At 37.3% G+C, this 24,510-nt stretch overlaps 1 protein-coding gene across 3 annotated transcripts in view; it reads right to left on the bottom strand.

Moving 5' to 3' along the window:
- GUCY2C (guanylate cyclase 2C) overlaps positions 1 to 24,510 on the bottom strand; it is an 86,125-nt gene that overhangs the window by 37,214 nt on the left and 24,401 nt on the right. For all 3 annotated transcript variants that reach the window (XM_066355376.1, XM_066355358.1, XM_066355367.1), the window contains 5 exons: positions 23,607 to 23,692; positions 19,736 to 19,847; positions 4,940 to 5,021; positions 1,026 to 1,131; positions 24 to 86 (listed from right to left, as the gene is read on the bottom strand). In XM_066355376.1, the coding sequence (XP_066211473.1) occupies positions 24 to 86; positions 1,026 to 1,131; positions 4,940 to 5,021; positions 19,736 to 19,847; positions 23,607 to 23,692 (449 nt within the window). The remainder of the gene's footprint in view (positions 1 to 23; positions 87 to 1,025; positions 1,132 to 4,939; positions 5,022 to 19,735; positions 19,848 to 23,606; positions 23,693 to 24,510) is intronic.

The raw sequence follows: 24,510 nt of genomic DNA, 5'->3' as shown, positions 1-24,510 counted from the left end.
GGAGCAGGGGAGACCATAGTTACCTTTTTGTCGTATTTGCACTGTCGCTGTCTCTGAATTGTATCTCGTCTCTTATCATCATCGATCTGGCACAAAAAAAAGCTGATTATTCCAGAAGCCTCACATCTTGTCCCATCCACTGCCAGGCAAAGGCTCAGAGGCTCTGCGAGGTGGAGTAGCTATTCTCTCACAGCATGCTGGCGGGCTCCCAGAGAAACCGTTACAATGGACTGTGTTTCTCTTTCACCACTCGCCTTTCCTCACCACCGTATCTTCTTTCCAGGCATCCACTCCTCTCATGCTTCACTCTGGGTTTTCTCCCTTCCTCTCAGAGTTCCACTGTCCCTCTCCTTCTTGTGGCCTACTTCAGCCAGGGTTTTCTCACCCCTTTGCCCCCATCCCTCCTACTGGGAATCATCGCCTACAGCTACACAGTTATTCTTCGGGGAACATGTTGCATGTGAGTTGCAAACTCACACCTAAAGGCCCAAGTGGCAACGCAAGTAAGGGCTCTGGACCCGGTGCCTGAGGGGGCCTGAGGGGGCAGCCCATCCGTTCCGGTGCAGCCTCGACTTCCTGGATCATCTGAATTGTCAGAAGAAGCTGATAAAATGAATTTTTTATGCCCTTTCAAGATTTTTGTAAATCTTGCCATTAATTTTATTTTTATTTTTTTGCCATTAATTTTAAAAGATGATAAATACGAACACACATACACACACACGCTTGCAGGCCAGATACGGCCCTTCATCTGCCACACTTCTGGTGTAAAGGCAGAAGAAAGGTTGAGAACTGTTGCATCTCTCCATTTCATTCTCATAAAAACCTGTGCTTTATTAGAATATTGGTTAAAATTGACCTCTGGGGGTCATTTCAAACTGAGCCAAATAACAACTAAGTCTTGGATTCTGAAACAAGTGATCTCTGCTTGACACATTTTCCTCCACGCTACCAATGTTTTGTCAAATACCTGGCAAGTAGCACCCGCTTCTGATAGAATTCTTTAAAACTAAGGTGTGCCTTACCTTCAGGCTGACATGATTGGTCTCATTGGTCTCCAGAGGATAGATGTTTTCAGGAGGAATGTGGGACCATTTTTTTTGACGAAGTTCATATTCTTTTTTATATTTTCTGTGATAGGAATTGAACCAGTCAGTAGGTTTTGACAGTATTCATGCCATTCAGCTTCTGAACACTGGGAGAAGTTTACAACCTTGATACTCTCAGGTAGATACATGGTGAGTGAGGCTAGCCCAATTATAACTCTGTGTTCTCCACTCTGGCCAGTGTTGCTATTAGTGAACTTATAAAGATTTCTGAAGAACTTTTTTTTTTTTTTGTATTTTTCTGAAGTTGGAAACAGGGAGGCAGTCAGACAGACTCCGGCATGCACCCGACCGGGATCCACCCGGCATGCCCACCAGGGGGCAATGCTCTGCCCATCTGGCACGTTGCTCTGTTGCAACCAGAGCCATTTTAGCGCCTGAGGCAGAGGCCACAAGGCCATCCTCAGCGCCTGGGCCAACTTTGCTCCAATGGAGCCTTGGCTGCGGGGGAGGAGTGGAGAAGCAGATGGGCGCTTCTCCTGTGTGCCTTGGCCGGGAATCAAACCCAGGACTCCTGCATGCCAGGCCGATGCTCTACTACTGAGCCAACCAGCCAGGGCCTCTGAAGGCATTTTATATTCCCTTTTGTTTCTTTTCATTTCACTATTATGGGTCCTTCAATAATACAGTCCTTCACTATAATAAGGAATCTGAATTGATCTCATGAAAAGAGTTGGGTAGGAAAAGGAGAGAAAAAGATTTTAAACTGAAAACTTTGAAAGGGAAAACATTGATTTTTAAACCTACTGAGAATATATGATATTCCTAAATAAGCCTGTTCCTCTTATGCATCTGTGCCTTTTAAAACATATTTATAAAGAATATACAAGAGACAGAGAAATTGTAATGACAGGCATCCCAACATTCAAAATGTCAGTTTTTAATTGTTTTCCCTGGAAAGTATGGATAAAATAGAACCTTTGGGTTGCAGGAGATGCTCACTTTCACATTTACAGATGTTACCAAACTGTTGCCAAAGGTAACCTCCCACTGTAAGAATTCCTGTTTCCTCCATATTTTAAACACTTGATGGTGTTAAATATTTTTTTGAACATTATGATGTATGTGAAATGGTGTTTAATTGTTGCTTTGCATTTTATTTTCTTGATCACTAAAGAGATTATTTTTTAAAATATTTTATAGATTGTATGGGATTATATAGAATTTTTTATTCATAATTTTACCTGTTTTTTCCATTGAATTGTCTTTTCATTCTCTTTTAAATAAACTCTTTCTAAAAAACTGATTTAAGAGAGAGACAAAGAGAGAGAGAAACATTGATTTGTTGTTCCACTTATTCACACACTCATTGGTTGACTCTTGTATGTGCCCTGACTAGGAATCAAACCTATAACTTTGGTGTATTAGGAAAATGCTCTACCAACTGAGCTACCTGGTCAGAGCTATCTTCTTCTTATTAATTTATGTGAGTTCCTTATATAGTCTGCATAACAAATCCATCTCCCTGTTGTGTGTTACAAATACTTTCTGGTTTGTTAATTCTAACTTTGTTGTACAGAAAGTTTTGATTTTGTTATGTCCTTGGTTATATTTTTTCTTTTATGAATTTCTTTTTTATCTTGACTGAGAAATACTTTCCTAACCTGAGATCATAAAATCATTTCTTATTAATTTTGTTCTAAGTTTTGAAGTTTGATTTTCACATTTTGGTCCTTATCTAATTAAAAAATCTATATAGAATTGACTTCATCTCTGTGTATTGTTTCAGGTAGTGTTTTATTTAATTTTTTCATGTTGGAATCCTACTGCCCAATGTCACTTCCCAAATGACTTGTAATGTCACCTCTAAAATATTCCAAATTCTCATGCTTGTTTGTGTCTGATTCTAGAATCTATATTCTTCTCCACTGACCTATTTATATGGCCATGAATTTGCCTTTGCTTGTGGTCATTTGATAAAGTCCTACTCACCTTCTCAAGGTCATTCATGATACCTTTTCTAATGTGCCTTAAACAGAAATTACTATTCCCTTCCTAAAGCTTCCATTTAATTCTGAGTAATTTTCTATTAAATACATATAAAATAGCACATTACTGACCAATAATTGTGACTCTAAGACTCAAAGAAAAGTAGGATAACTATCAAGGCCTTGAAGGTTACCAAGCTTTCATCTGTCTACCCCAGGAAACTCTTGGGACTCAACAGGGCCAACTGTCATTCATATAGGATTAAGGGATGCCATAAATTGTCGCTGCTTTTCTTGTAGAGGCTATCGTAATGGAAAGCTAGAAAACTAACATCTGTATTTCAAATTTCCTAATGGACACACTATTACTATAGCTATAAGTAAGCCCATGGACACACTATTACTATAGCTATTAGGAAGCCCATGGACACACTATTACTATAGCTATTAGGTAGCCCATGGACACACTATTACTATAGCTATTAGGAAGCCCATGGACACACTATTACTATAGCTATTAGGAAGCCCATGGACACACTATTACTATAGCTATTAGGAAGCCCATGGACACACTATTACTATAGCTATTAGGAAGCCCATGGACACACTATTACTATAGCTATTAGGAAGCCCATGGACACACTATTACTATAGCTATTAGGTAGCCCATGGACACGCTATTACTATAGCTATTAGGAAGCCCATGGACACACTATTACTATAGCTATTAGGAAGCCCATGGACACACTATTACTATAGCTATTTGGAAGCCCTATCTCTGCCTCTCATGCTTAGAGAAAATGGAAAATGCCTGTTTACACCTGCTGCTGTCTCCTACCTTGTGATTTACCCTTATCTTAAGCCGATACCTATTTGGACTTGGTTTCCAGGTCACATCTGTGACCCTACTATTGACTGGATTTACTTTTTCCAAATTTTGATTTGTGGTCACTCTCAACTGAATAGTCACCACACACTGTAGATTATCTCTTAAATTTCTAAGCAACACAGAATTGGAGAAACTTTCAGACTGAAGAGAATAACCTACTTCCTTTCTTGGTTCTGGCTGGACTCCCATTGTGAGAAAGTATAGTGACACAGACCAAAACATATGATGTATAGAGAAAATTGTTGTCTGATTCAGTTAGGAAGTGGAGTGACCCTTATAATGTCATAGGATAGAAAGTTCTGTGTGTTTAACATATACACAGATTAAGATGTTGTGTGGTTTTCATTCATTAATTTATATATTCTACAAATACTCCTGAGTACACACTATGTCTCCGGTACTGTGCTAGGCACTTCATATGTCCAAGTTAAGTAGAACAACCATGGAACTGCTGGTCAGAAGGCCTGAATGTTAGTTTTGGCTCTACATGCTACCTAGAGATGTGATTCTCCCTTAGTTATATGGCTCCCTCTCTTACCCCATGTAAATAGGAAGTTTGGAATAAATGATTTATAAGGCTTCTTCTAGCATAAACATTATGCAATATAGAAACTTTGATATTTCCCACAATATAGCAATAAAGCAGCAAAGGTAACTATTTCCACTTATAAAATGCCAACTATATGGTAGTCACTATCCATACTTTAATTCAACTCCTTAAAGAGTACAGATAACGTTAGTGAAGCTTAGTAATATGTTTGAGTTGCTAAGTAATATGCTTAATACACCACAACTGATAAGTCACAGAACTTGGATTTGAGTTCAGGTGTCTTTTACACCAAAACTCTAATCTATCCACTCAGTAATATTCTGCCCTTGATTCCATCATTGATACAGAATGCCTTCATGATCTTACAACTGTCTGGAGACCTCTTTGTTACCTACATGATCACCGACAGACGTTAGAAGCCCCCCCCCCCAAGTGATGAGCACAGCAGGAGAGGGGCGGTAGGTACCTCAGCACCAGGAAAGCAATTAACAGGAGCACCACCACAGTGCCGGTGAGAGTGAAGACTGCGATCATCAAGATTTGAGGTCCTGTCACAAAAAAAGACAGAAACAAATCCATAGTAAGGCTCATTGAAAAGAGAATAAAAACATTTCAAAAATTCTAGTTGTGGAATGTAATTGGGGAAAGGAAGGGACCCCTTTAAAAAAATATTTATCCTTTACTCATCTCATCATTGATAATACAAGTCCTGTGTTCGTGGTTTCTGAAGAAAACTGTCTGGAATGTGCCCAGGAGAAGTAGTTTAATTTGAGCTCTCCTTATAGTTTATATATCTTGTTTCTTTCTTACAAGAATTGCCAAATGTTATAAGACGTAAAATAGTTTCTAGCACATGAACAATTTTAATGGGAGAACTCCACTGGTGTTCTTGAAACCAATATACCAAAAGAGAATTCAAAGAGGAAGACAGAGACAAGTATTTTTTTAATACAGAGCATTAGTCAGAAGAAAAGTAAGCCGGTGCTGGAATAGTAAATTACCAAGTTGCTGGCTGGTTTTTTCAAGCTCTACTAGGTCACTGTGGGAAGTCAATGAAGAATATAAGCAATTTTATTAATTAGAACACTAGTAAGTAGGTGCAGTCATGGTGGTGGGGTAATGTGAGAGACTCACAGGAGAGTTAAGTGGAACCCAGAAAAATGTAGCTCCAACCCAAAGAAACATTGAAGCAGAATCGGCGTATGCAGAGGAATAAGCTGAACTGAGCCGCGGACGACAGCAATAACAAACTACACGGAAGCCGCAGTGCATTTAAGCCATGATGAGTCTCTATTAGATTAAAAAGTCAGTGGGTTGAAGAAGAAAAAAAATAGAATTGATCGCAAGCAGTAGACAAGAGTGTGTAAGAAGCTGGAAGATAATAGCAATATGGTAAAAGATACGTGTTTCTTCTTACAGCAAAAATAAAAGAGACCCAGTCAGAAATTCTAGGGGAAGATGTTCAAGGAAGGTGAGGTCTACAAATGAAACAAAGTAAAATTTGGCCTGATTGTGAGAATTTGGAATTTATTTGAAAAGTTCATGGGGTTTGTTTTGTTATGTTTGTTTTGTATGTGTGGCACAAAAGGGAGACACTGGACTTATACAGAAAGACATGATATTGTGGAATGCTGTTTGGCTTCATATAACTAGTAATAATAATGATGAAAATGTTTTCAACTTACAGAATATCAGTTTATAGGTAAATGACAGAATGCTTCATTATGATTAAAATACTACCAGCCCTGACAAAAGAAAAATGCAAGAGAATTTGGGAGCTGAGAAGGAGTTGAAAGACAAATGTGGGAAAATTAACAACCTCATCTTACAAAGTTGGGAAGCAAGAAGTTTTACATATAGTTGATAAAACAACCTTAGAAGCTTATCTATATTAATTAAAAGTACAAAGATACCCAATATATAAATGTACTGACAAAAGAGATGACTAAATTGAAAAGAGGGTACAGAAAAGCAGCAGTAGTGGAGACACAAAATCTTCATTTAACAATGCAAGAAATAAATAGATAATATCTAAAGCCTATGAATCAAGAAATATACATACACTATTTAAAAACAGGCAAAGAACTAAAAGCAGAAGTGACTGAGAGACCAGGAATGCACAGAGGCAGGACCAGGTACATTCACTTTTCATTAGGAATGTTTCTGCTACTGGGTTTTATCACCAAGTGCATGAATTTTTATTCACTCAAAGCATAATTAATAAAGGTGGCCCTGGAAAGGTGAGAGATGCCAAGACCTCATTATTAAAATAGCACCTTAAATGCTCACACTGTTCTTCTCATGGCACCATAATATAGACCCATAAGGGCAAGGTCCATTTCCTCCCTGTTCATCCGGGGACAATTAGCACCCAGCAGTAGAGCTGGTCCCTGGTAATGAATCAATAAAAAATGGTTGAAGAGATAAATAACTAAATAAAAACTGAGCCTCACTCCTCTGTCTGAGAAGAGGCAAGGAAACAGTGGCTGAATGTTAAAATATGTAAAACAAATTCATATTAATGAATACTTCTTGTGCTATATTAAACTTACCTCACACATCATATGTATTTTTTTTTTGAAGTGAGAAGTGGGGTGGCAGAGAGACAGACTCCCTCATGCACCCAACCAGGATCCACCCAGCATGCCCACCAGGGGGTGATGTTCTACCCATCTGGGGCATTGCTTCATTGCAACCAGAGCCATTCTAGCACCTGAGGCAGAGGCCATGGAGCCGTCCTCAGTGCCCGGGCCAACATTGTTCCAATGGAGCCTTGGCTGTGGGAAGGGAAGAGAGAGATAGAGAGAAAGGAGAGGGGGAAGGTTGGAGAAGCAGACAGGTGCTCTCCTATGTGCCTTGGCCAGGAATCAAAGCCGGGATTTCCACATACCCAGCTGACGCTCTACCGCTGAGCCAACTGGTGAGGGCCCATCACATGTATTTTTAAACTGTTTTTGTTTCATCACATTATATACTTCCAATGAACTAATTTTTTTTTCTTTCCTTTTTTTTTCTGAGGCAGAGGGTTTAGCTTTCTCTAAGGGGTAAACTTGAAGGATTTCTGCTTTGCTAACATATGACTTTGCCTCTGCTTCTTATCTTGTTTTGTGCTAAGGGGAAACGTTTTAACAGGGACATTGTGAGCTCTGGGTTTTCATTCTCATCATGGCAAAAATACATCAATAGGTTGGAATTAGAGTTGCATTGTGGGCATATCTGACTTTAGTGAATTCTGTTTATTACTGTAATTACCATTTCCATCACCACCACACTGCCACAACCATCACTCTCATACCCCCAGCCAGAAAACAAAAATGAGTATGAGATGGACACCTGAAACTAACATAATATTGTATGTCAACTGTAATTGAAAAATATTTACAAAATCTGTACACTATTACAAGTTAAGACTTGCTTATTTTAAAGTAAATTCTTATACTTATGTTTATTTTATTTTAAAAAGTAAGTATGAGAAATACAATTTTAACAGGGCAGGTGATTCTATTCATCAGTTTACTAAACTACAGACCCAGAGCATAAGTTGGAAGGAATATGGGGTGTCCCATCTGCTGGGTTCTCAACCCATCTCAGTTGCTATCTGCTTCTCATAGTGTGAACATCTCACTACACTAAATATAACTATAATCTTTAAATATACTAAATGCTAATTAAAATAGTATTTAAATTTTATTTAAAAATTGTTTGACAACTGGCAAAATGAAATATATTCTTACTCCATTTTAAAATTTATCAATAAGACAAATAATAACAAGTGTTGGAGAGGTTGTAGAGAAAAAGGAACTCTCATTTACTACTGGTGGGAATGTTAACTGATATAGCCACTGTGGAAAACAGTATGGAGATTCCCTCGAAAATTAAGAATAGAGTTACCATATGACCTAGCAATTCCTCTTCTGGACATCTACCAAAAAAAAAACAAAAACAAAAAAAACCCTTGAAAACATTTATTTGCAAAGATATATGCCTTTTTGTTCATTGCAGCATTATTGATGGTAGCCAAGACATGGAGATAACTAAAGTATACTTCAATAGAGGATTAGATAAAGAAGATGTTATCGGTGACGTCCGAGAAATGGCGCTGTGAGGAGCGCTCCTGATACCTCTCCCCAAAATTTCAACAAGTTCTATAACCAGTGACAGAAAAATCTATCCTTGGAGCATCTGGAAGTCCCACACACTGAACACGAAGGTATGATGGAGCGAAAAATTAACTAAGTATATAATCAACCCTGTAGGAAATAAGACGGAGAACGGACCACTCCACCTTCCTCACTAACCTGAGCAAGGACTGCTTTCACTTGGAACTGAGAGAGAGTGGGGGCTGGGAGTGTGGAAGGAACCAGGCTGTGGCACAGACATCCAAGCCGAGGAAAGAGTGTGCTCTGCGGCGACTTAGCCCACGAGCTAATGCCCTCGCTGGACCCGGCAAAGGCAGGCAAGCGGCAGCTGCCATTATCTCTGATATCCTGGTCAGAGAGCGCAGACAGTGTGTGAGAGGTTCCTCCTAGTGCCCCAGGAGTGAGAGCCCATGTTCCTGGAAAGAGGGGCAGGGTCAGAGGCCCCTGCATGGGCTGTGACCAGAGTCTTGGTGTGGTCCCTGTACCCCCAACATCGCACAGGGAGTGCACGAAAGTGAACTTCCCTACGCCCGAACTTCTCCAGGTGGGCGGGGTGCCTCACCCAGCCATTCAAGTTAACATGTTGGGGAAGAAAAAATAAGGAAGCACTAGGGGGAGGGGCGCGCAAGCAGCTTGCAATCTGTCTCTGGAGCAGATCTGCGGATTCAATCACTGAAATTAGCTTAACCCACAGTCTGCTCACCTCCCAACTGGCTTACGTGGCTCTAATTGACAAGGTCTCTCTCAGATCAGCGATCTAAGACAAAAGATGTGATATTTTTAGTGCCTCTTGCTATGCATGTAGGGGCGGGGCTACTTCCTGTCAGCCGATACAGGATGAAAAACACAGTCCTACAGAACAAACCTCAGAAAACACTGCAGAAGTTAGACAGGATAGGCTGTAGGCTTTTCAACAAGGAAGAAGCCTGCAGGAAACAATCCCACAGAATGCTAAGGCAAATTTAACTAGATATACCTGGGGAACTGAACAGAAGTCAACACGCCCCTCTACCTGCTTAAGCTGGTGGCTCTGATTGGCAGAGCTTACATACTCAGGGCTGTACATTAAAAAGAGGGACTTGGCAGCTTTTAAGACCTCCTGTTCTACAGGCAGCGACTAGGGCATCTTCTTCCCAGCCAAAACAGGTTACAAAGTGCAAAAAGCCTGGGGAGAGTGGTCCCACAGAGTGCTGAGGCATACTGGACATGCCTGGAGGCTCATAGAAAGGCACCTTGAAAACAATTGGCTCTCAGCCCTGCCTGATTACACTGGTGGCTCTGACTTACAGAGCCTTACCCAGAGCCCTGCGCTGAGTGGGGATAGAGTGGGGATTTGCCAGCTCTTTGAGCCTCTTATTCTCCAGGTAGAGGCAGCGGCAACCTCATAGCTGGGTCATCAGGCTGCTAATTCAAGAAGGAGAGACTAGGAGAGAGGCTCTGGGAAAATGGGCTCTCCCATTGTTGGAGCCTGCAAATGCTAACAAGCCCTGACTATCAACAAGACTGAAGCCTAGTATATGACATCACCATAGAGACTCATCAACTACAAATCTCTGCCTAAACATGCCACAGGGGCAGAGCCTGGGGTACAGAGCCACTGACCAGGAAGAGGGGGAGGAAAGAAAAAGGAAGAAGATAACCTCTTAAAATAAAAAAAAATCCACAGACTTGATAACTTTTTCCACTTTTTTTGTTTCTTTCATCTTCTTGTCTTTATTACTATTTTTCTTCCACCTTGGTCCTTTTATTCTCTGCTCATCTTATTCTTTTCTCTTCATCTTGAACTACATTATCCATAAGTGTTACATTTTCCATTTTTTTCTTTTCTTCTTCTTTTCTCTCTATGAGGGTTACATTCCAAACCCTTAACTCTCTCTTTTTTTTCCTTTTTTCTTCTTTTATTTTTTCCCTTTTTCTTTTTTCTCCTTTTCTCTTAGTTTATTCTTTTCTCCTTTAGTTTTCCTCTCATTTGATCCTCACTCATAAACAAATTATTTTATTTGGGACTCAAATTTTTTCTTTGTGATATTTTGGGTGCTTTTTATTTTGCTTTTTAAATCATTAGCAGTCCCCCCAACCCTGGATCTCCATTCTATCTAGTTTTTGTTGCACTTAATACAATAGTAATTTTTTTTCCTTTTTCCTGTTTCCCTCTTATCCCTCTCATTATATCTCTTAGTTGACCATCACTTACAAGCAAATCATCATGCTCTCATTTCTCTTCAGATCGCATAAATCTTTTGCCTTTTACAAGCAAATCATTTTATTCTTGACCCCAATTTTTTCCTTTTTTGCATTTTCTGGGTCCCTACCTCTTTTTTTTTTTTGCCCCTTTATCACTTCTCCCCAACTCAGGCCCTCCATTATAGGTAGTTTTTGTTCCATTTAGCACAATATAATTCACATTTTTTCATGGTATTTTCTCAAGGAGGAAGGAAAAAAAGGAATAAAAAGAAATAATAAAAAATTTTTTCTTTTTCTTCTTTATAAATTCTCATTAGTGTTATTAACAAAACCACCCTCAGAAGCCATTAAGGAAAAGGAAATTGAATATCATGGATACAAAAGAGATGTAGCACAGATAGATGAGGAAAAATCTATGGAGAAAAAATTTAATAGATTGGAAACCCTGGAGTTAAATGACAGAGAATTTAAAATAGAAATCTTAAAAATACTCAGAGATATAGAGAAAACACAGAAAGGCAATTTAGGGAGTTCAAAAAACAACTCAACGAACACAAAGAATATATTACCAAGGAAATTGAAACTATGAAAACAAATCAAACAGAGATGAAAAATTTAATTCATGAACTGAACAATGAGGTAACAAGCTTAGCTAATAGAACAGGCCAGATAGAAGATAGGATTAGTGACATAAAAGACAAGCAACTTGCACAACAGAGAGAAGAAGAGAGAGACTCAAAAATTTTAATTTTTTTAAATTAATTTATTTATTCATTTTTAGAGAGGAGAGAGAGAGAGAGAAAGACAGAGAAAGAGAAGGGGGGAGGAGCTGGAAGCATCAACTCCCATATGTGCCTTGACCAGGCAAGCCCAGGGTTTCAAACCGGCGACCTCAGCATTTCCAGGTCGACGCTTTATCCACTGCACCACCACAGGTCAGGACGAGACTCAAAAATTTTAAAAAGCCCTGTGGTGGCACAGTGGATAAAGCATTGACCTGAAAATGCTGAGGTCACTGGTTCGAAACCCTGGGCTTGCCTGGTCAAGGCACATATGGGAGTTGATGCTTCCAGCTCCTCCCCCCCTTCTGTCTCTCTGTCTCTCCTCTGTCTCTCCCTCTCCTCTCTAAAATCAATAAAAAAATTTTTTTTTTAAATGAGAAAGCCCTATAGGAATTGTCTGACTCCATTAAAAAGACTAACATAAGAATAATAGGTATATCAGAAGGAGAAGAGAGAGAAAATGGAATGCAGAACATATTCAAACAAATAATAGATGAGAACTTCCCAAGCCCGTGGAAAGAATTAAAGCCTCAAATTCAAGAAGCAAACAGAACACTGAGTTTTCTTAACCCAAACAAACCTACTCCAAGGCAATATAATAAAATTGGCACAAACCAACAACAACAAAAAATTCTCAAGGCAGCCAGGGAAAAGAAGAATACAACATATAAAGGAAGGCCTATTAGATTATCATCAGATTTCTCAGCAGAAACTCTACAAGCAAGAAGAGAGTAGACCCCAATATTCAAAGTTCTGAAAGAGAGGAACTTCCAGCCAAGAATACTATACCCATCAAAGCTATCCTTCAAATACAAAGGAGAAATTAAACATTCACAGATACAGAAAAGATGAGGGAATTTATCATCAGAAAATCCCCACTTCAGGAAATAGTAACAGAGGGTTTCCAACCAGATACAAAGAACAAAACAAAACAAAACCAAAAGAAAATCTCCACCAAGAACACAATAAAACCAAATTTAAACTGTGGCAACAAAAACAAAAAAAAAGGGGGGGAGAGGACAGAGATTAACAGAAGCAAAAAACGATGAAGTGCAGAAGCACTCATAAGATAGTATACTACAATGAACATGGTAGGTACCCTTTTCATTACTTAATGGTAACCACTCCAAAAAACCACCACAGAAGAACATGACTTAAAAAAGGTAGTAACAGAGGAAAGAAGTATGGATTACAACCAAACAAAAACAAATGATAGAAAAACAAAAGAGAAGAATCAAAAAAGATACAAAACTAACAGAAAGCAATTTATAAAATAGCAATAGGAAACCCTCAAGTGTTAATAATTACACTAAATGTAAATGAATTAAATTCACCAATAAAAAGACAAAGAGTAGCAGAACGAATTAAAAAAGAAAATCCAACTGTATGCTGCCCTCAAGAAACACATCTAAGCAACAAGGATGAAAACAAATTCAAAGTGAAAGGCTGGAAAACAATACTCCAAGCAAATAACATCCAAAAAAAAAGCAGGTGTAGCAAAACTCATATCTAATAATGCTGACTACAAGACAGCAAAAGTAATCAGAGACAAAAATGATCCATTTTATAATGATTAAGGGGACACTGAATCAAGAAGACATAACAATTCTTAATATATATGCACCAAACCAAGGAGCACCAAAATATTTAAGACAGCCACTGATTGACCTAATAACAAAAACTGACAAAAATAAAATCATACTTGGAGACCTCAATACACGATCTGATGGCGGATGGCTCTAGATCATTCATCCAAACAGAAAAATCAATAAAAATATATTGGCCTTAAATGAAACACTAGAGCAATTGGATATGATAGACATCTTCAGGACATTTCATCCCAAAGCGACAGAGTATATATTTTTCTCTAGTGTGCATGGAACATTCTCAAGAATTGACCATATGTTGGGCCACAAAAATAACATCAGCAAATTCAGAAAAATTGAAATTGTACCAAGCATATTTTCTGATTAGAAAGCCTTAAAACTAGAATTCAACTGCAAAAAAAAAAGGTTAAGAAACCCCACAAAAATGTGGAAACTAAACAACATACTTTTGAAAAATGAGTGGGTCAAAGAAGAAATAAGTGCAGAGATCAAAAGATATATACAGACAAATGAAAATGACAATACGTCATATCAGAATCTCTGGGATGCGGCGAAAGCAGTAATAAGAGGGAAGTTCATATCACTTCAGGCCTATATGAACAAACAAGAGACAGCCCAAGTAAACCACTTAACTTCACACCTTAAGGAAGTAGAAAAAGAAGAACAAAGACAACCCAAAACCAGCCGAAGAAAGGAAATAATAAAAATCAGAGCAGAAATAAATGAAATACAGAATAAACAAACTATAGAAAAAAATTAGTAAAACAAGGAGCTGGTTCTTTGAAAAGATCAACAAAATTGACAAACCCTTGGCAAGACTCACCAAGGAAAAAAGAGAAAAAACTTATATAAACAAAAATCCAAAATGAAAGAGGAGAAATCACAACAGACATTATAGATATACAAAGAATTATTGTAGACTACTATGAAAAACTATATGCCACCAAATTCAACAATCTAGAAGAAATGGATAAATTCCTAGAACAATACAACCTTCCCAGACTGAGCCATGAAGAAGCAGAAAACCTAAACAGACCAATTAGCAGGGAAGAAATAGAAAAAACTATTAAAAACCTCCCCTAAAATAAAAGTCCAGGCCCAGACAATTATACTAGTGAATGCTATCAAACATTCAAGGAAGACTTGGTTCCTATTTGACTCAAAGGAAGTCAAATTCCCAAGTCTTCCAAAAATTGAAGAAGAAGCAATACTTCCAAACATATTTTATGAGGCCAACATAACCCTCATACCGAAACCTGGCAAGGATGGCACAAAAAAAGAAAACTATAGACCAATATCTGTAATGAATACAGATGCTAAAATATTAAACAAAATACTAGCAAATCGAATACAACAACATATTTAAAAAAATAATACATCATGATCAAGTGGGATTCATCCCAGAATCTCAAGGATGGTTCAACATATGTAAAACAGTTAACGTAATACACCATATCAACAAAACAAAGAACAAAAACCACATGATCTTATCAATAGATGTAGAAAAGGCATTTGATAAAATGCAACACAACTTTATGTTTAAAACACTCAACAAAATGGGTATAGAAGGAAAATATCTCAACATGATAAAGGCCATATATGATAAACCATCAGCTAACATCATATTAAATGGCATAAAACTGAGGACTTTCCCCCTTAAATCAGGAACAAGACAGGGTTGTCCACTCTCTCTACTCTTATTTAACGTGGTGCTAGAAGTTGTAGCCCGAGCAATCAGACAAGATAAAGAAATAAAGGCATCCATATTGGAAAAGAAGAAGTAAAGGTTTCACTTTTTGCAGGTGATATGATCCTATACATGGAAAACCCCAAAGACTCCACAAAAAGATGACTAGAAACAATAAATCAATACAGTAAGGTCGCAGGATACAAAATTAATATACAAAAGTCCATAGCCTTTCTATATACCAACAATGAAACATTAGAAAATGAACTCAAAAAAATAATCCTTTTCATGATTGCAACAACAACAAAAAATACCTAGAAATAAACATAACAAAGAATGTAAAGGACCTATATAATGAAAACTACAAAGCATTATTAAGGGAAATTGAAAAAGACACAGTGAGATGGAAAAATATTCCTTGTTCTTGGATAGGAATAATAAATCTATTCAAAATGACCATATTACCCAAAGCAATATACAAATTTAATGCAATTCCCATCAAAATTCTAATGACATTTTTTAAAGAAATGGAAAAAAAAATCATCAGATTTATATGGAACTATGAAAAACCCCAAATAACCACAGCAATCCTAAGGCAAAAGAACAAAGCTGAGGGCATTATAATACCTGACTTCAAATTATATTACAGAGCCACGACAATCAAAACAGCATGGTATTGGCAGAAAAATAGACACTCAGACCAATGGAACAGAATAGAAAATCCAGAAATAAAACCACATATATATGGTCAAATAATTTTTGATAAAGGGGCCAACAACACACAATGGAGAAAAGAAAGCCTCTTCAACAAACAGTGCTGGGAAAACTGAAAAGCCACATGCAAAAGAATGAAACTCAACTACAGTTTGTCCCCTCGTACTAAAATTAATTCAAAATGGATCAAAGACCTAAATATAAGACCTGAAATAATAAAGTACATAGAAGAAGACATAGGTTCTAAACTCATGGACCTTGGTTTTAAAGAGCATTTTATGAATTTGACTCCAAAGGCAAGAGAAGTGAAGGAAAAGATAAATGAATAGGACTACATCAGACTAAGAAGTTTTTGCTCAGCAAGAGAAACTGGCAACAAAATAAACAGACAGCTAACTAAATGGGAAATGATATTTTCAAACAACAGCTCAGATAAGGGCCTAATATTCAAAATATACAAAGAACTCATAAAACTCAACAATAAACAAAGAAACAATCCAATAAAAAAGTGGGAAGAGGACATGAACAGATACTTCTCCCAGGAAGAAATACAAATGGCTAACAGATATATGAAAAGATGCTTATCTTCATTAGTTATTAGAGAAATGCAAATCAAAACTATAATGAGATACCACCTCACACTTGTTAGATTAGCTATGATCAACAAGACAGGTAATAGCAAGTGTTGGAGAGGCTGTGGAGAAAAAGGAACCCTCATCCACTGTTGGTGGGAATGTAAAGTAATACAACCATTATGGAAGAAAGTATGGTTGTTCCTCAAAAAACTGAAAATGGAACTACCTTATGACCCAGCAATCCCTCTACTGGGTATATACCTCCAAAATTCAGAAACATTAATAAGGAAAGACAACATGTAGCCCCATGTTCATTGCAGCATTGTTCACAGTGGTGAAGACATGGAAACAACCAAAAAGACCTTCAATAGATGACTGGATAAAGAAGATGTGGCACATATACACTATGGACTACTACTCAGCCACAAGAAATGATGACATCGGATCATTTACAATAAAATGGATGGATCTTGATAACATTATACGGAGTGAAATAAATAAATCAGAAAAAACTAAGAACTGCATGATTCCATACATAGGTGGAACAAAAAACGAGACTAAGAGACATGAACAAGAGTGTAGTTGTTGGGGGGGGAGGAGAGGGAGGGAGAGGGGGAAGGGGAGGGGGAGGGGCACAAGGAAAACCAGATAGAAGGTGACGGGGGACAATCTGACTTTGGGTGATGAATATGCAACATAATTGAATGACAAGATAACCTGGAGATGTTTTCTTTGAACATATGTACACTGATTTATTGATGTTACCCCATTAAAATTAATAAAAATTTATTTAAAAAAATAAATAAAAATAATAAAAAAGATGTTATATACAATAGAATATTAATCAGCCATAAGAAATAATGAAATACTGCCATTTGTGACAACATTGATGGACTTTGAGAATATTATGCTAAGCGAAATTAAGTCAGATAGAAAAATTAAGAACCATATGATTTTACTCATATATGAGATATAACACTGAAACTCATAGACACCAACAGTATGGTGGTTACGAGGAGTGGAGGGGTTAGTAAAAGGTAAAGAGAGGTATAGATATTGTAATGAAGATGATTTGATTTTGGGTGGTGGGTACACATATATCAAAGAAATCTAAACAATCTTGTTAACCACTGTCAGTTCAATAAATTTAATAAAAAAATTAAAATCTAGTTGGAAAAAATTGTTTAGAAAATTTATTTTTAGATTACAGATGACATAAAATATTATATTAGTTTCAGGTGCACAACATAGTGATTATATATATGTAACTTACAAAGTGATCAACCAGTTAGTCTAGTACCCGTCAGACATCATTCATAGTTATTACAATATTATTGCCTATATTCCCTATGCTGTACTTTAAATCTCCATATCTATTTTTATAATTTGCAATCTGTAATTTTTAATTCAACATATTTTTTTGGTTTGCTTGTTAGATAAGTCACAGAATCACATTAATACTAAGGTTGAGCTTCTGCTGCCTCCTGGTGGCTGCTGGGGTTATCACATTTTTTTTTAACTTGATCACAATGAATGTAGATTGAGTTTATAACCCTAAGGTCATAAAACATGATAGTTGTAGGGAACCTTGGATTTGTTAAATCTAATCTAAAAGAAAGGTATGCATGCTTAGAAAAGTATAAATTATGCTGATTAGAAACACTTTATAGTATTCTCCTTCCTTCCTTCCTTCCTTCCTTCCTTCCTTCCTTCCTTCCTTCCTTCCTTCCTTCCTTCCTTCCTCCCCAAAGTATTGTGTTGAGGCAAGGAGATAGAAATAAAGAATGGACCCTACACATATACTGCATGGCATAAAAAGATGTGTAAATAAGTAAATGTGATATAAGTACCCCATATTATGTTAGAAGTCTGTTAGGATAAAAGCAAGATTAATATATTCCTGATATTGAGCTGCTAAGAAAAAGCTTAGGAAAGATGAAATTCAAGTTAAATATTAAGGATGAGTGGTTGTTTTCCAGGTGTATCGGATAGTGATGACTTCTGTCATAGGGAGAAGAACCAATAAGGACACAGGGCACACCATTATAAGACCCTTTCTTAAGGAAGTAGGAGGAAGTTGAGAGACAGGGGAAGTGATTTCAGATAAAATGAAAAATATGGCTGGAGATGTAGGGAGATCGTAGAGAGTTTGTACAATAATAAGTCATTCAAACTTTGTTCTGCAGGTAAGGTGGAGTTTCCAATTGAAGTGTTAGCAATACTGCAGTAATATGATTGAACTCATCTGTTATTCTGGTGATGGTGTTGGTTGGTGGAAGGTGGGCAGGAGGGACTGAAGCAGGAAGTCTGTCAATGTTATTATAACCCACGAGGCAGAAAATAAAGACTTGGACAAGAACAGAAACCTAATCCGTGTTGTCCATTGCTGTGTCCCAAGTGTTTAGAACATTGCCTTGCACTAAGTAAATCTTTGTTGAACAAATGAAAAGATAGTGATGCTGTAATCTCCATTTATAATTATATCATAATTTTATTAATCATTTTATTGATGGTTTTTCTACTTTTTTCTTTCTTTTTTTTGTGTGTGTGTGACAGAGAGAGACAGAGAGAGGGACGGATAGGAACAGACAGGAAGGAAGGGAGATAGATGAGAAGCATCAATTCTTCATTGTGGCACCTTAGTTGTTCGTTGATTGCTTTCTTATATGTGTCCTGATGGGGGGGGGGTTCAACAGAGCGAGTGACCCCTTGCTCAAGCCAGTGACCCTGCACTCAAGCCAGGTGAGCCCTCACTCAAGCTGGTGACCATGGGGTTTTGAACCTGTCCCAGTCTGACAATCTACCCATGGTGCCACTGCCTGGCCAGGCTCTACTTCTTTTCTTTTTTGGATTTTGGGACATAAATATTTGTCTAAATTTAAATATTTTTTCCTTAAAATATATCAGTTACATGGAATTACTTATTATTTATTGTGATAAGCCTTGGCCAACTCTACCAAGAACAGACTGTTCTGAGAGCCCAGGACATACTTGGCCAGCCTGTCTAGAGATGGCCAATGTCATACAGTTGCACCGAAACCTACATGGATGCAGGCTTGGTCATGTTAGGGTTTTCCATAACATGATAAGACCTCACCTTAAGCGGGTTAGTAACCGTCATTATAACCCAAGTATATGTCCTATGAGAGAACAGGGGGACTTTAGAGGTCCTGCTCCTTGACCTCCTCCCAGCCTGATGACATCAAGTATTCCTTGCTGAAATATGTATTCTCTGAGTTTACTGTTGTAGAATATAAAAGCAGTAAAAATATATTTTGTTGTTCCAATTATCAAAACTAGTTTCCTATAGAATTATAGGTCAGAGGGTGGGTAGAACACATATTTAAAATAGGTATGCTAAGTGAGAATAAGAATATATTCCACATTTGATCGAAACTGTAATATCATTCATTGTACAGAGAAGTAAAGTTCACATTTACAAACCTGGCAAATACAATTCAGACAATAAACAAGACAAAACAAAAATCACAGACCAATTGCATAAACCATAGAATTTACTTTCTTTATCGGAAAAACAATTTTAGAAAAAGAAAATTCACTAAGGATACCTTACCTTGGCCTGGAATGTCATTAGGAAGTTTGTGATTCTTCCAGATGAATGTGGGCCTCATGTCCACTGGTTTAGTGAAATTTTTGTGAGTGTCATAAGTCAAAAGAAGCTTGTACTGTGTCAGGGCATGAAAAAAAATGAACAGAAAAAGATTTTTAGAATGACTTTTAATGAAATGACTGTCCTGTCAAATGATTATTTGAATTTCATAGTAACAGTTCTCAGTGAAACAAGATAGTGTTAACCAGCTGTAGGGAAGCTTGTTAGGATCCATTTATTGCTTCACAGAATGAATGTAGATTTAAGCTCCATGTGGGTCATTTAGTTTTCTGGGGGTTTTTTGTTTGTTTGTTTAATTACCATACACTATGTCTGCCCAACACAGGTTCTTTGGGTCTTTAGAGAACTGGTTCAAGTTTTTCGTTTTATAAATTTTAAAATAGAGACCAAGACCAATAGACCATTGAGCATCTATGAAAAGATGCTCAATGTCACAAATCATCAGAGAAATGCAAATTAAAACCACAATGAGGTATCACCTCACACCTGTCAGAATGGAGCTCATCAATAAATCAATAAACAACAAGTGTTATTGAGAATATGAAGAATGAACCCACACGCACTGCGGTTGGGAATGAATACGGTGCAGCCACTGTAGAAAGTAGTATAGAAGTTCTTCAAAAAATTGAAAACAGAACTGTATGATGACTCAGTGATTCCACTTTGAGGTATATATTTGAAGAAATCCCAAACAATAAATTTGAAAGAATATATACACCCTTATGTCCATTGCACTGTTATTTGCAAAAGCCAAGATATGGAAACAACCCAAGAATCCATCAGTAGATGAATGGATAAAAAAAAGCTGTAGTACGTTTATACAATGAAATATTACTTGGCCATAACAAAGAAAGAAATCTTATCATTTGTGACAGCATGGACCTAGAGTGCATTATCCAAAATGAAATAAGTCAGTCAGAGAAAAGACAGTACCACATGATTTCATTTATATGTAAAATCTAAAGAACAAAAGAAATAAACAAAATAGAAACAGACTTACAGATACAGAGAACAGACATGATGGTTGTCAGAGGGGAGGAGGGGTTAGAGAAATGGATGTAAAAGGTGAAGGAATTTAGAAGTACAGATTGGTAGTCACAAAATAGTCACACGATGTAAAGTACAGCATAGGGAATAGAGTCAATAATATTGTAATAACTATGTATGGTGCCAGATAGGTATTTGAAACATCTAGGGAATCACTATGTAAAGTATATGATTATCTTACCACAATGCTGTGCATATGAAACTAACAAAAAATAATATTGGGTATAAACTGTCATTGAAAATTTAAAAATGTAAAAAACAGTAAAGATAAAACAGAAGCTAAGAGAAACTAAATTATTAGTTCCAAGTTTCTTGAGAAGTGAAGCACCAAAATTTTCCACAATATTAAGTTGCCATTCAAAATGGTGTCTTGAGAAAATGCACCACAGCTAAATATTTCATATAAATTTCCATTTGGATACATGTCAAGGGGCTCTGAAATAATTCTACATTTCTTAGGTTCTGTCAACTACAAAACTTACAAATCTTTTCTATTCCTTTCCTCTAATGCATTTTCTTATACATAATACTAGGTTTTTAAGATGAAAGCCTTTTTTTTTTCAAGTAACCTGACAATGGGAATAATAATGTATCTTTAAATTACTGCTATGCACATTGCATCAGCTTTTAAGAGGCATCTAAAAAATAATCCTCTTTCTAAATTCACCACCATTCCCTTAAAACATTCTGTACAAAAATGTTACATCCTCAAAAATACACTCTTACCTTGACAGCAGAATCTATAATTGCACACATTGAGGGTAAGAAATATCCTATATATTAGGATATGATGCAGTGAATCTCTACTGAGACTTACTCTAGATATAGAATAATAATATACCTGTAGACCTGTGCTTTGAAAATTAATCTCTGGTTTTTCCATATACACATATTAGAAAGCACAATTGGTGGCATTAGATTATTGAAAAATTTAGCTATATTTGCCTTCAGAGAGAATAAGTGCACAGAACAACATTTTGTGTTTTGAAGAGCAGCCACGACGCTGACATAGAATCTTATCACAAGTATTTGCTTCTCATCCCAAGTGCAAATAACCTAGAGGGGAGTGTATTTATCTTTGTTGTATGATGAGTAACTGAAGCATGAAGGGGTCTTATTTTAAGGTATTTCCATCAAATGTATGCTAAATATAGCATATTAAAATCCAATATTATAACTGAAAACTTTGGATTATGTTTTGAAATTCTGCTCCCAAATTTCTGGCTTAACTTTCTTTAGCTTTCCACATTTTCCATTACTGATATCTTTGACAAACATGGTTCAATATGTGCATTCATAAGAATGCCATAATGTGCACACTGGAAAAGTACATGAAAACAAATAATTTTTTTCTCTTATAGTCTCAGTTAAGCAAGGACACAATCTATTAAACACAAAAAGCTTCCACTGATAATTTGGTTGGCTACAATGGGGGTTTTCATAGTTTGGATAGGCACTTCTTAGGGTGACATAAAGGTAGGCGTTTTGTTTTCAAATTAAATAATCAGCCATTAACTATGTGCCAGATAATAAGCTAAGCATTGAAAACATGTAGAGGTAAGACCCATTTCTTTTCTTTTAAGAACCTACTAAAGTGGAGAGAAGAAAAGGCATATATAATGTGAATAAAAGCATAGCATTATAGGGCTGTTTATACATGCCAGAGAGATTACACAGTGATTGTTATGAGCATTCAGGTGGAGAGAACAGGAAATGTTTCATTGAAAAAAAAATTTTTTGTATTGTTTTGATGTGAGAAGCAAGGAGGCAGAGAGATACACTCCTGCATGCACCTGACCAGGATTCACCAGGCATGCCCACCAGAGTGTGATGCTCTGCCCATCTGGGGCGTCGCTCCATTGCAACCAGAGCCATTCTAGTGCCTGAGGTGGAGGCTATGGATCCATCCTTAGCACCCAGGCCAACTTTGCTCCAATGGAGCCTTGGCTATGGGAGGGAAAGAGAGAGATAGAGAGAGAGGAGAGGGGAAAGGGTGGAGAAGCAGATGGGCACCTTTCCTGTGTACCCTGACCAGTAATCAAACTCAGGACTTCCACACACTGGGCCAATGCTCTACCACTGAGCCAGCTGGCCAGGGCTCATTGAAATTTTTAGTTGTGGAAATGCATAAATAATTTTTACAAGAGAACTGTCACCTCTGATTGATATCCCATTATTAGTTTGGACTTTTTTTCTTTTTTTTACAGAGACAGAGAGAGGGATAGATAGGGACAGACAGACAGGAACAGAGAGAGATGAGAAACATCAATCATCAGTTTTTTGTTGCGACACCTTAGTTGTTCATTGATTGCTTTCTCATATGTGCCTTGACCGTGGGCCTTCAGCAGACCAAGTAACCCATTGCTCAAGCCAGTGACCTTGGGTCCAAGCTGGTGAGCTTTTGCTCAAACTAGATGAGCCCATGCTCAAGCTGGCGACCTCGGGTCTCGAACCTGGGTCCTCCACATCCCAGTCTGACGCTCTATCCACTGCGCCATCACCTGGTCAGGCTAGTTTGGTCTTTATACCAATTTATTCTACGTGGTATTTTTTAATATAGTAAATAGAGTGGATATTCTGAATAAAAACTTTCATGGGTCAAAAGTTTCATGGGTCAAAATGAGCATAACTGTGATCTAATTTAAACTGACTTCCAGAAGTTATGTTTATGTAACTTCTTTAATTCCTTCACTATTACTTACCTCCCAAGTTACCCCTCCTCAGCCAATCACTTCAACCCAAGTTCTCGATAAGAAGTCACACATACCTTGTTGGTATCCACAGAGGTATACAGAAGTGCCATAATATTATCAATATCACCAAAGTCGTCCAAAGTCACAGGACCCATATATCCTAGAGCAAAATCAGAGAGTTAGAGGTCTTTGTTAACTTGCTGACTGAAAGACCAGTTAGATTCTGATGGATTGGTTCTTGGCCCTGAGATTTCTGAAGAATATTTTAATTAGAGATGCTATTTAGTTAAAAGAAAAAGCCTGACCGGGCAGTGGCACAGTGGATAGAGTGTCAGACTGGGATGCGGAAGACCCAGGTTTGAGACCCCGAGGTCGTCAGCTTGAGTGAGGGTTCATCTGGTTTGAGCAAAAGCTCACCAGCTTGAGCCCAAGGTCGCTGGCTCGAGCAAGGGGTTACTTGGTCTGCTGAAGGCCCGCGGTCAAGGCAATCAATGAACAATTAAGGTGTTGCAATGTGCAACAAAAAACTAATGATTGATGCTTCTCATCTCTCCATTCCTGTCTGTCTGTCCCTGTCTATCCCTCTCTCTGACTCTCTCTCTGTCTCTGTAAAAAAAAAAAAAAAGGAAAAATCTTTTTTATTGTATTTAGGGTGGCACTAAATGTAATAGGTTCCTCCTGATTATTAGTGAGAAGTTTTTGCTAAGAATATTTATTAATCTAGTATCACAGTATGTATGTCACTGTGCAATCTCAGATTGTAAGAAGATTAAAATCCCTTCACTATCACTTACTGGTTGAAAACATTGAAAAAAATAAGTTCTCTATGTCTCAGTTTTTTATCTATGAAGTAATAGCAGTGCAACAAACTAATGAAGTGGCTGTTTAGGTAAAAAATATGATCAAATATCAGCAGTTTCATGTGGTTCAATATACTAGCTAGTATTTATTTTGTGTCTAGTATACCAGCCTCTGGGC

The sequence above is a fragment of the Saccopteryx leptura genome, chromosome 1 (assembly GCF_036850995.1).
Source record: "Saccopteryx leptura isolate mSacLep1 chromosome 1, mSacLep1_pri_phased_curated, whole genome shotgun sequence".
Lineage (NCBI taxonomy): Eukaryota > Metazoa > Chordata > Mammalia > Chiroptera > Emballonuridae > Saccopteryx > Saccopteryx leptura.
The sequence above is the reverse complement of the archived record's forward strand: the minus strand, read 5'-3'. Positions and strand labels throughout refer to the sequence as shown.